Source organism: Anomaloglossus baeobatrachus, chromosome 7 (assembly GCF_048569485.1).
Source record: "Anomaloglossus baeobatrachus isolate aAnoBae1 chromosome 7, aAnoBae1.hap1, whole genome shotgun sequence".
NCBI classification, from domain to species: Eukaryota; Metazoa; Chordata; class Amphibia; order Anura; family Aromobatidae; genus Anomaloglossus; species Anomaloglossus baeobatrachus.
The window spans coordinates 89050865-89063441 of NC_134359.1; the positions used below are offsets into that span (position 1 = coordinate 89050865).

At 50.9% G+C, this 12577-nt stretch overlaps 1 protein-coding gene across 5 annotated transcripts in view; it reads left to right on the top strand.

The window, feature by feature from the left end:
* Nucleotides 1-12577, top strand: part of PCNT (pericentrin) — a 432670-nt gene that overhangs the window by 268509 nt on the left and 151584 nt on the right. For all 5 annotated transcript variants that reach the window (XM_075317440.1, XM_075317436.1, XM_075317438.1 and 2 more), the window contains one exon: nt 7827-7978. In XM_075317440.1, coding sequence (XP_075173555.1) covers nt 7827-7978 — 152 coding nt within the window. The remainder of the gene's footprint in view (nt 1-7826; nt 7979-12577) is intronic.

Sequence of the window (12577 nt, forward strand, 5' to 3'; positions counted from 1 at the left end):
TATAAGAAAAAGAATTTACGGTAAGTAAACAAAATTCTCTTTTTTAACATAACTTTCTGCAATGAGATTTTAACCATACCCCACATGAAGTTATGCCAGCATTCAGGTCAGTGTCAAACCATCCCATCACCCAGAAAGGGGGAAATGGGAAATAAATCAGACCTGAAACACTGCTGGAGGTAGATTAGAATTTGTAGGAGACCACTACCTGATGAACCACACTGCCCAGCACCTCTACGCGCACGTTTCACACTCTCTTCGTCAGGAGGTGCTGTGACAGGGAGATGGTCATTTTTTATGGCGCAGGACTCACTTGAGGCACATCAGTGGCGCGCAATGTGCGGCGACGGCCATGCCGCCCACTCCAGCCGGCGTCCCGGAAGCCGCATTGCGCATGCGCGCTAATCGCAAGATTTGTGCATTATACTCTATTTTTTGGATTTTAAGACGCACTTTTCCTCCCAAAAATGTGCGTGGAAAATGAGGGGTGCATTTTAAAAAAGTATAGCTTATCGGGAGGTGGAGAATTGGTGTGGTTGGCCGGCTACTTTTGTGCGGCGGCTTTCTTAGTGGCCGACTGGCTCTCTATGTGGCCTGTGGTGGCTGTGCGGCGGGTGTCCCAGATGCTCTGGCTTCAACTGATTGTGCCCAGAGGCAGCGTGTGCGCAGATAGAGCTCTGATTCAATAGGTACTTTCCATGTACAAAGCTTCAGCCTAGTTGTTGAATTTGTTAGAAGTGTGCGTTTCCTAAGCTCTTTGTGTATTGGGTCTTGACTGTGGGTAGGGTATTCGGGCTCTGCCACGGTCCCTCTGCTGCCTTTGGTATCATTAAACGTTTTTGTTTTCGCAGCTCTTGATGCATTGGGTCAGGACTGTGGGTAGGGTCTTTGCCTCTGCCACGGTCCCTTCACTCTCTCTGGTATATCCTGTTATTGTTTTAAATTTCAATGATGAGCCACGATCTCAATCTGTGCATGCGCTGCCACTAGCACCACTTTCCTGAAGTCTGTTGGGAGGTCAATTTGCACATGTGCCTCGATCAGCGCATTTTACAGTTTGCGCAAGATCAATATGAACAGGCACCAGTGTGAAATTTAAAACAATAAGACAATACGGACACCAAATGCAGCAGAGGGACTGTGACCAAGACGAAGACCCTACCCAATGTCCTGCCCCGATGCATGAAGCACTTGGGAAAACCAAACGTCTAATGTAAATGTAAAACACCAGGTTGTGTCTTTGTACATTGAAGGTACCTATTGAATCAGTATAACAGTGTCATAATGCCCAAATCTTTTATTTAACCTGGCATGATCTTGATGACTTGTTCTCCTTAACATCTTTTAAAGAGGTTGTCCAGCCTTATGGTACAAGTCTGCAGCCACTTTATATGACTGCAAACTTGTGAATCCTCACGGTGCGCGCGGTCAGGATTCTCCATGAGCAGAGAGCATGTGATTTTACAAGTATGCTATTTGCATACATGTGGTCACATGCCAACTAGACGTGCTTGGACTCAATGCAAGCGAATTGAGCGAAGCCGGACCTGTCTAGTTGGAATGTTGCTGGAAGTATGCAAATCGTGTGTGTGTGTGTGTGTGTGTGTGTGTGTGTGTGTGTGTGTGTGTGTGTGTGTGTGTGTGTGTGTGTGTGTCTCTATCGAGACACAGGACCATGGGTGTTATGCTGCCTATCCATAGGAGGACACTAAGTAGATGCAAAAGCATAGCTCCTCCTCTGCAATATACACCCCCTGGCCGGGCCAGGCAAGCCCAGTTTTAGCTTAGTGTCTGTAGGAGGCACTTCCTTTCAAGGTTTGTTATTTTTTGAGGGCGACTGTTTCCTTTTGGGACCGATCTCCCACTACCATCAACGGGCGGGAACGTGAAGCGTTGCCTACACGTACCCCCTCCCGCGACGCTGGATCCTGGGCTGGATGATGGGTTCCAAGGACACCGATTTGCCAAAGCCCAGGGTAGAGGCCTGTGCCCTATAGCCCAGTTCCTCAGCCCCTCTCTGCAGGCTCTGAGTTGAATATGACACCGGTGTGACCGGACACAGCAAGCTGACTCTGCTATTTTCACTGCCTGGACGGAAGCAATGTTTTAAGGTGAGATCCCCCGTGACTGGTTTCCCAGACAAAGGGAGAAAAGACGCTGCAGGGAAGGCTCCCAGGACATTTACAGTATTTTATGAGAAAGTCCCTTGCTGAGTGCAAGGAGGGAGCCCCAAGGATCCTGCACACACAGTGTTAACTTTTCTTTAGCTTGCTGGCTGGAGGAAGGGGGACGTCACTCCTGTTTGCAGAAAGTCCTGCAGATAATTTCCCGGTGGCAGGGGGAGGGCCCAGGGCTCAGGGACTCACGCTGTTTATTTGCGCTAGCAGAAAAGCCGGCTGATGACCACCAGTGACGAGCTGTGTGCTGACTGGAGGGAGAGGGAGGAAAACTATTAGAAGCTCCCTTCCCGCCGTTTTTTTACTACCCACAGTAGGGGGGGGCACACTGACTTCATCTTCGCGCTCTCTTAGCGCTAAGCCCCGCCCCCCCGTGGCCACGATAAGCCCCGCGATAAGCCCCGCGGCCGCGATAACCCCAAGGAAAGTGTGCGAAGATCTCCATAGAGCTTAATCCTTCCTGAGGACAGGGCCATCGGCTGATTCTGGTGAGGTGCTTGCTTCACTTGTAGCTCTGCTGAGCATTGCTCCCCCTCCTGGCATACTCCTATTAGTAACATGCAGAATTCTAAGGGCATTAAGAGTGCTAAGGCCCACATAGTCTATTATTCAGCCGGCACTGCCTGCCACGCTGAGCTACCACGTAAACACACCTCTTCGCTCTGTGAGTCCTGTGCCCCTATAGCCCCCCAAGACCCCCCTGCCACCACCGCCGCAACCGTCAGCCCAGAGCCTAGGTCTCCCAGCCCAACGGAATGGGCACAGTTTCTGTCCCAATCCATGGAAAAACTGTCACAGAACCTGAGTCTGGCTATGCAATGTCGTCCTCCACACCCTTCTGGGTCCCTGGACGGAACGCAGCCTGAGGATACCCCTATGGAGGATCCTTCTGAGGTAATCTGGGCACATGCTTCACCGGTTGCAGGGATCAGGAAAAAAGCACACGGCCGGGTGTCTCCCGCGGGAGCACACAGGGCAGGCTCTCCCACACGCTCCACGGCTTCTGAAGAGCTGGAGGAGGGAGAATGTTGTTTATACCAAGAGGATTCCTTGGTTTCAGCCTCCCCAGATGATCAAACTGCAATAGACCCCCTTATAGCAGCAATCAACCAAACTCTGCATGTGGAGGATCCCCCATCCACTACCACTGACCATGCGGTCTCCTTTAAGAGGGCAAGGAAACCCCAAAAGGTTTTTCGCTGATCACCCAGAGTTTCAGGATATCCTCACAAAGCAAAGGGAGAAGCCTGACAGGCGCTTCGGTAACCGAAAACTCATGGAGTCCCGGTACCCTTTTGCCTCACCTGCCCCTAAGGGCTGGGCCGATCTGCCCTCGGTCGACACCCCCCCCTGGTCTCCCGCTTTGCCACAAAGACGCTCAGACAGACAGGTGGAGCACCTCGACCGCTCTGCTTTTGAGGCTGCGGGTTCCTCCCTCTCGCCCTCCTTTGCCTCTGTGTGGGTCGCAAAGGCGATCTCGGTCTGGGCAGAATCCCTTAGCACTTCGCTTGAGGAATCCCAGTTCACTCATACCTTCACAGAGGTAACAGCTCAAATTGCCGCTGCGGCGGAGTACCTCATGCAGGCCTCCATGGTTGCTGCTACCTGCGCAGCGTTTGCCGCCTCAAATACCATAGGCATCCGTAGAGGTCTCTGTCTCTGACAATGGTGAGCGGACTCTGCCTCCAAGAAATCTCACGGGCCTTCCCTTTTTTCCAGACCGATTTGTTTGGCGAACGTCTGGACAAGCTCATTTCTGACGCCACTGGAGGAGAGTACCTCCCTCCCCCAGCTGAAGTCCAGGACGACCTTAACCAGACGTCCAGTCCTCGTTCCGCTCCTTCGGAACTCATTGGTTGGTCGACATCCCGTGCTGTCCCAGCCGCGGACTACGCAGGGACCGACCGACCTCAGCTCTCCTCGAAACCCACTTCGTCATGGCAGCCTAGACCGAAACAGTCCAGGACTAGGGAGACTCGTCAACGACGTTTTCCCCCCTCATGACTCCTTCGGCGCCCCGGAAGACACACTCATTGTAGGAGGTCGACTGCGGCTCTTTTCAACACATCTGGGCTGCCGCCTCAGACGACAAATGGGTGCGAGACCTTGTCTTCCGGTTACCAGGACCCAACCCCCGAGTCTGTTCTTTCTCTCAAACCCCCTAAAGTCTCAAACAACACAAAGCTTTTTTTCTCAGCATTCCACTCGCTCCATACAGCAGGAGTGATAATACCTGTCCCGGACGACGTGAAGTTCAGGGGTTTTTATTCCAACTTCTTTGAGGTCCCCAAAAAGGATGGGTCAGTTCGACCCATCCTGGACCTCAAACACCTGAACAAATATGTGCACGTACGGAGATTCAGAATGGAGTCCCTAAGGTCCATTATTGCATCCCATGGTTGAAGGGGAATTCCTCGCCTTAGACCTCAAGGACGCGTACCTGCACATACCCATCGCCCCAGATCGCCAAAAGTTCCTCCGCTTCGCAGTTCAGGACTCCCACTTTCAATTCGTAGCTCTACCCTTCGGCCTTGCCACCGCACCAAGGGTCTTCACCAAAGTCATGGCGGCCACCATGAGCGTCCTTCACGCCAGGGGAGTAGTCGTTCTCCCTTACTTGGACGACTTCCTCATCAAGGTCCCCTCCTTCCGCGACTGCTCAACCAGCGTACAGATCACTGTGGACACCCTATCCCGCTTAGGGTGGTTAGTGAATCTAGACAAATCATCCCCGATCCCATCACGATCCTTCACCTTCCTGGGCATGTTCCTGGACACCCGTCGGGGCTTGATCTATCTCACCCTGGACAAGGCGATTGCTCTTCAACGAGCGGTACGCTGCCTTCTACGTCCTCCGTCTCGCTCCATTCGATACAGCATGAAGGTGCTCGGCAGGATGGTGGCGGCTATGGAAGCAGTACCCTTTGCTCAACTGCACCTCCGCCCACTGCATCTAGCCCTTCTAGCGGCCTGGGCCAAGAGCCCCTTCTCCCCGGACAGACATCTTAACCTGACGCCTTCAGTCAGGTACGCACTCCGCTGGTGGCTTCGGTCCTCATCCCTATCGAAGGGGAGATCTTTTCTCCCAGCGAACTGGCTGGTCCTGACCACGGACGCCAGCCTCCTAGGCTGGGGAGCAGTGTACCGGCACCACACTGCTCAAGGACGTTGGATGCCCCAGGAGTCTTCCCTACCCATAAACATCCTGGAAATCTGCGCGATCTTCCTCGCGCTCAGGGCATTCTGCCCTCTGCTAGCGGGTCATCAGATTCGAGTCCAATCTGACAATGCGACAGCTGTAGCCTACATCAATCGCCAAGGGGTACACCTGAAGCAAGGCAGCTTATCTCGAGGCCCACAGGATCCTCAGCTGGGCCGAATCGACAGGGTCAGTGATATCAGCGGTACACATACCAGGAGTAGAGAACTGGGTAGCAGACTTTGAGTCGTCAAGGCCTGGCCGCCGGAGAGTGGTCTCTCCACCCAGAAGTGTTCCTACACATCTGCACTCGCTGGGGTACACCAGACGTGGATCTAATGGCCTCAAGGTTGAATGCAAAGGTACCCGCGTTCAAAGCCAGGTCACGCGATCCGCAGTCCATCGGCGCAGATGCTCTAGTCTGCTCCTGGCTGCACTTCCGCCTGCCTTACATATTTCCACCCCTACCTCTGCTGCCACGGGTAATCAGGAAAATCAAGGCAGAGGGAGTCCCGGTGATACTGATAGCACCAGTCTGGCCCAGGCGCGCCTGGTACGCCGAATTAGAACAAATGCTCGTAGACGTACCGTGGCGCCTTTCAGACATCCCAGACTTGCTGACCCAAGGGCCCATTTCCCATCAGAACTCCAGAGCCCTGAAGCTGACGGCATGGCCATTGAGACCTGGGTATTAACAAGAGCAGGATTCTCCCCCGCGGTTATCTCCACCATGATCAGCGCCTGAAAGCCTGCTTCATCCCGCATTTACCACCGTACGTGGAAAATCTTCCTTTTATGGTGCAGGGAAACTAACGTCCAGCCTCTGCCTCTGGCCATCCCCAGAATTCTCGATTTTTCTGCAGGTTGGCTCTCAGTTCCCTTTGAGAGCGCTGAGACCTGCCCTTTAATCTACCAATGCCGACTGGCTCAAAAAACGCAGGTCAAGACCTTCCTCGAGGGCGTTTCCCATCTAGTTCCCCCGTACAAACGGCCGCTGGAACCATGGGACCTCAATCTCGTTCTAGACGGTCTCCAGAGGTCCCCCTTTGAACCTCTCAAGGAATCATCCCTTGCTTTTCTGTCCTGGAAGGTAACGTTCCTGGTGGCTATTACGTCAATCAGACGGGTTTCGGAGCTAGCAGCACTCTCTTGCCGCGAGCCTTTTCTGATCTTTCACCAGGACAAGGTGGTTCTGTGCCCCCTTCCGGATTTTCTTCCAAAGGTTCCTACCCCGTTTCATTTGAATGAGGACATTGTTCTGCCTTCCTTTTTGGCCACACCCAGTTCATAGGGTGGAAAGGTCTCTGCATTCGTTAGACCTCTCAGATATTACATATCCAGGACAGCCCCTTATAGGAAAACGGACTCTTTGCCCAGCTCACTGAGAAGGGGGCCACACCCTATTTGTACTGAATACAAAAAAACTACATAAAAACAAAAAAGTGAGCTGGAGTATGAGATGATACACATGGAGCTTGTGAGCTCATGTTCACACTGGCCATAAGACAAGGAGAAACCAAGGAAAAAAAATGGTGAAAACATACCCTGCTGTAACTAAATAAAAGCATAGTGCATATAAACATAGGGTACTTAGTAAACACTGTTTTTTGATCAAAAAAAGCATAAAGCTATCCCACCAACGCCAAGGTGTACCCAGTTGGGATAGTACCTACACTCTCTAATATTAAAACCTTAGCCATATTGAGGCCTATTTTAGACCCATGGTAAGGGCTGAGAGTGACCGGGTCCCAACAGGACACACAGTCAGTATAATATAATATATATGATCACATGACCGCCTGCCTTGGAGATTCCTGACAGCGCGCACTGTGGTGATTCATAACTCTACACTTAGGTACAATTTTGTAGTCACTCTAAGGACAGAGAACCCCTTTAACTTTTGCCAATCCTCACCTGTCTCGCATTGAAACTGGTTAGGTTTTAACTCTGTTAAACAGTAATGTGAGTTTATTGGACCCTGAAGTCTGTGTCCACTTGGTAATTTAATCTCAACAGTTCCACCTGTCAATTGAAGATTGCCATAAAGTATAAAGCCTGAAATTATTATGTTTAAAGGTGTCAGACTGTTAAATTATTCACCCTGCATGTAAAAGGAGGTGGCAGGACTGGTCTTGTGTTTTAGTTTAAGCTTCCAAGCTGTTGTCTCGGTGACTGATCCAGGAGTGAAGCTGTGAATAATTCCCTTTGCACTCCCCAGCGAGAAGTCCCAGCTCACTGCTTTCTGCAAGCTTTAAGTTTGCAAAAACTTGTAAGGACATAGCATTGTAGCCCCAATGACTTTACAAGCTTTACTAGAGAATGGAAAGTAATAACTGCTTGTGGGCTTCTTTTTTTAACATGGTCTTGAAGAGCAACTTTAAAACAAGGGGTGTGATGTTCGGGTCATGATCAGCTTTCTGACAATTTTCTCTATGATCCAAAACCCTCAGCTGCAGGATAAAGTTTCATCTTTAACTAAGGAGATGGATGCGTCCCAAACCCAAATGGATGTTCTGGTGCAGAGAAGAGAGCGAGAGAACCAGGAGGGAGAGCACTTGGTAGCCATGCTGCAGTCGGATGTGCATGCCGCACAGCAGGAACGGTGAGTACACATCTGTGTAGTTTTAGTCTCGACAATTTATAGGTTTATTCTGTAAACTTATCAAAATTAAGGTTTCTTAGATTGGCCATTCTTTATTGCTTCATTGGGGGACTACAACCACGGTCTTCTATGTCCCCCAAGAAGGCTTAAAGAAAGATTTTATGGTGAGTATCCAAGATCTACTTTTCTTTATTTCTTCTTTGGGGGACACAGGAGACCATGGGTGCTCTGTCCCTCAATGAAAGCTCCAAGAAAAATTTTACAGGGAGTACCCCAAATCTACTGAATGTGATGTAAATCCTTTCTACAAAATTGGATATCTGACGATGTCCAGAGCCACTGAATTCTGTATCAAGTGTTCGATGCTGGTGACGTTACGGCCCACACACCTGCCGAGACGCTTGTAAATCATGTTCTCCTATGCGCATTTTGGGTGAGAGGCATGCATGTGTTCTATTTTCATATTTACGTAGTGTAACAGGGTTACTGGTCCTATAGTCGATGGGAGGTATGTGTCGCAGAGATGGTTATCCTCTGTAATGTAAGCCCGGAAGTAAGCTCCAGTACATGTAGTGCTGGGAGAATATTAGGGCCGGGTTTTACGAGCAGCCGGAGAGATGGGTGGGTCTGGCTGCTCACATACCTCCACTTCTGGGTCTGGTTGTGGATATAAAAGGAGACCAGGAGTCTCATAGGGTGTCTGTGTTTGGGGATTGCTGGACTCTAACAGAGAGGAGCTCTGTGTGAAAGTGGACTGTTTATGCCGAGCGGGCACGCCCGCAGTGACACTGACTTATTGGGGTTTTTTTGTTGTTGTTGTTTTATACCTTTGTGGCCGAAAAGGCTTGCTTTATGTTTCTGCTGAAGCAGGTTATGAGACTTTTAAAATAAACCTGCTGGACTTTTCTAATGAAACCGTTCCTGTCCTTACCTCAATACGCAGTCAAGTGAGTAGCCTTGTTACATTTGGTGGAGAATGCGGGCAACGTTCCCAGGAACAACGTGTGACGGCGGCAGGAGCAATATATGTCCTGGGTGAAGGCGGCTGTGAGTGGCAAGGCTGATTCACCCAAGATGGAGGACGTGATTAAACACCTGGTGCATGCTCAGCAGCAACAACAACAAGCCCAGCAGGAAACCAATAGGCTGCTGTTACAACAGTTGCAGCAGCAGCAAGAGGAACAGCAGCAGCAGATTAAACATCTTGCAGAAGCGATACGTGGTCCGAGAACTGATCCAACCCAGAGACCAGGTGAAGACTCATGCATCCGGAAGACGGTAAGGAATGCGATGCAGAAAATGACCCCTGGGGATGACATAGAGGCCTTTTTAACGGTGTTCGAGAGAATTGCCGAGCGTGAGAAACTTCCGCAAGTACTGTGAGCGGAGGTGCTGGCGCCATACTTAACAGGGGAGCCGCAGAAGGCATACTATGACTTGGCCCAACAAGATGCGCAATAATATGTAAAATTAAAAACCGAAATCTTGGCTCGCCTGGGGGTGACAATGACTGTCAGGGCCCAACGGGTCCATCGCTGGGTGTATCACCGTGACAAACCGCCCCTCTCCCAGATGTTTGACTTAGTACACTTGGTCCAGAAATGGTTTATGCCAGAGACTTCTACCCCAGCACAGATGGTGGAGCGAGTGGTAATTGATCGGTTCGTGCACTCCCTTCCGAGACCGATACAGACATGGGTTGAACAGGGTGATCCCCAGAATGCTGACGACCTGGTCGGTTTGGTCGAGCGATACCAGGTGGTAAAGGGGTCGTTGGGGAAGCCACAGAACTCACCCTCTACATACTGGGGTTCCCAACATGGGGTGGATACCCAAAAAGGGGCGGGACATTGAAGGGCAAAGGGGGCGCCAGAGCTAGTACCGAAGGTTTCAACTGGGGACATAATTTGCTTTAGATGCCATGGCCCAGGTCATATTGCTGCCCGTTGTCCCCTGACCACCGAACAGATAGAATGTAACTTAGGTCGGCGGTGCTCCTATTACGCATATCCGGCCTGCAGTGTGGACTGTCCCTCCAGTGAGGGGCCACAAGCATGTCCCGTAAAGGTAGACTGGGTGCGAATGACTGGTCTATTAGACTCGGGGAGTTTGGTGACCCTGATAAGGGCCACACCTCCGCTGAACTTGATCCCAGGAAAGAGGATTGGAGTCCGCTGTATCCACGGGGATGCGAAAGACTATCCTGTGGCCAGAGTGATTATTGAGACGATGCAAGGTTCTGATTCCCACGAAGTGGGCGTGGTCCCAGACTTGTTGCACCCCATTATCCTTGGTCGAGACTTTTCTTTATTTTGGGACTTGTGGGGGAAGGGGGACGTGACCAGAGGCTCGGAGCAAAGCCAGATCGCTCCAAACGAAGCCCCACCACAGCCGGTGTCTGACTGTTTTTCCCTTTGTGTGTGCTTGTGGGTGATGAGGAGGAGACAACGTCTCCTGAACCAGATGTTCCTGAGTTAGGGGTGAGCATAGAAAACTTTGGGTCTGCCCAGCATAGGGACTTAGCTCTGAGGGAAGCATTCAATAGTGTAACAGTCATAAATGGCATAGCTCAGGAGCCCGGAGCTGACACTAGATATCCATATTTCATGATGGGCGGGGATTTGTTGTACCGGGTCACAAAGATAGGAGAGGAAACAATTGAGCAGCGGCTAGTCACAGGGCCCTATAAGCGGAAAGTTTTGGACTTAGCCCATTTACATATCTTGGGTGGCCACCTGGGCGTAGATAAAACGCAAGAAAGGATTACTAGAAGATTTTTCTGGCCCGGATGTTACCGTGAGATCAGGGAGTACTGCAGGTCCTGTCCCACCTGCCAGCTAACCGCTCCAACTTCTCATTTCCGCAGTCCCCTAGTGCCGTTACCCATCATAGAAGTTCCGTTTGAGAGAATTGCCATGGACTTGGTAGGTCCTCTTGTCAAGTCTGCTCGTGGGCACCAATATATATTGGTGGTCCTCGATTATGCAACACGCTACCCGGAAGCAGTGCCCCTGAGAAACTCGTCGGCCAAAAGTATAGCCCGTGAGTTGGTTCACATCTTTGCCCGGACAGGGCTACCAAAGGAGGTCCTGACTGACCAAGGGACCCCTTTCGTGAGCAAGGTGATGCGGGAGTTGTGTAAAATCCTCCAGATTAATCAATTGAAGACGTCTGTTTTCCATCCGCAGACGGATGGTCTAGTGGAAAGGTTTAACAAGACATTAAAGAATATGCTCAAAAAGGTAATTGAGAAGGATGGCCGCGACTGGGACTGCCTGCTACCGTATTTACTATTTTCTATCCGGGAGGTTCCACAGGCCTCTACTGGCTTCTCTCCATTTGAACTCCTGTATGGCCGACACCCCCGGGGACTCTTAGATGTAGCCAAGGAGACCTGGGAAGCCGAAGTGACCCCCTACCGAAGCGTCATTGAACACGTCGCCCAGATGCAGGAGAGGATGGCTAAGGTAATGCCCATCGTAATAGAGCACCTCCTCCAGGCACAAGAAGCTCAAGCAAGGATCTACAATCGGTCTGCCAGAGTGAGACCATTCAGCCCCGGAGACAGGGTACTCGTGCTGATTCCGACAGTGGAGAGTAAGTTTCTGGCCAAATGGCAGGGCCCATATGAAATAGTAGAGAAACTGGGAGAAGTGAACTACAAAGTACATCAACCCGGGAAGCTGAAACCCTATCAAATCTGCCACATCAACCTTATCAAGCCATGGCAAGACAGGGAATCCCGGGAAACCTCATGTTTGGTGGCCAAGCCAGAAGATAACATTGAAGAGGTAATCGTGGCAGAGTCGCTGTCGAAAGCCCAAAAACAGCAATGTCGAGAGTTACTTCAGCAGAACAGAGACCTGTTCTCGGACCTACCTGGATGTACCCAGGTAATAGAACATGAGGTTCTGACGGAACCCCACGTGCGGGTGAACATAAAACCCTATTGAATTCCTGAGGCTCGGCGAGAGGCGATCTCCAAAGAGGTGAAACGAATGCTGAAACTAGGAGTCATCGAGGAGTCCAAGAGTGGTTGGTCCAGTCCAATTGTCCTTGTGCCGAAGCCGGATGCGGAATGGAGATTTTGTAACGATTATCGGAAGCTGAACGAAGTCTCCAAGTTTGATGCATATCCGATGCCTCGTGTCGACGAGCTGATTGAGAGGTTGGGCCCGGCACGGTATATAACCACCCTGGATCTGACAAAAGGATATTGGCAAATTCCCATGTCACAAAATGCCAAAGAGAAGACAGACTTCTCTACGCCTGACTGATGCTTCCAATACACCCGGATGCCGTTTGGACTGCAGGGAGCCCCGGCCACCTTTCAGAGGGCCATGGACCAGATCTTGGCACCCCATAAGGATTACGCAGCGGCATATTTGGACGACATTGTGATCTTTAGCCCTGATTGGGGAAGCCATCTGGGAAAGGTCCAGGCGGTGTTTGATGCACTGAGGAAGGCGGGGTTTTCTATAAGTCCGAAAAAGTGTGCCATGGGAAAAGAGGCCAAGTATCTAGGCTATGTGGTAGGTAGAGGTGTAATTAAACCCCAAATCAACAAAGTGGATGCAATCCAGAACTGGCCAAGACCGC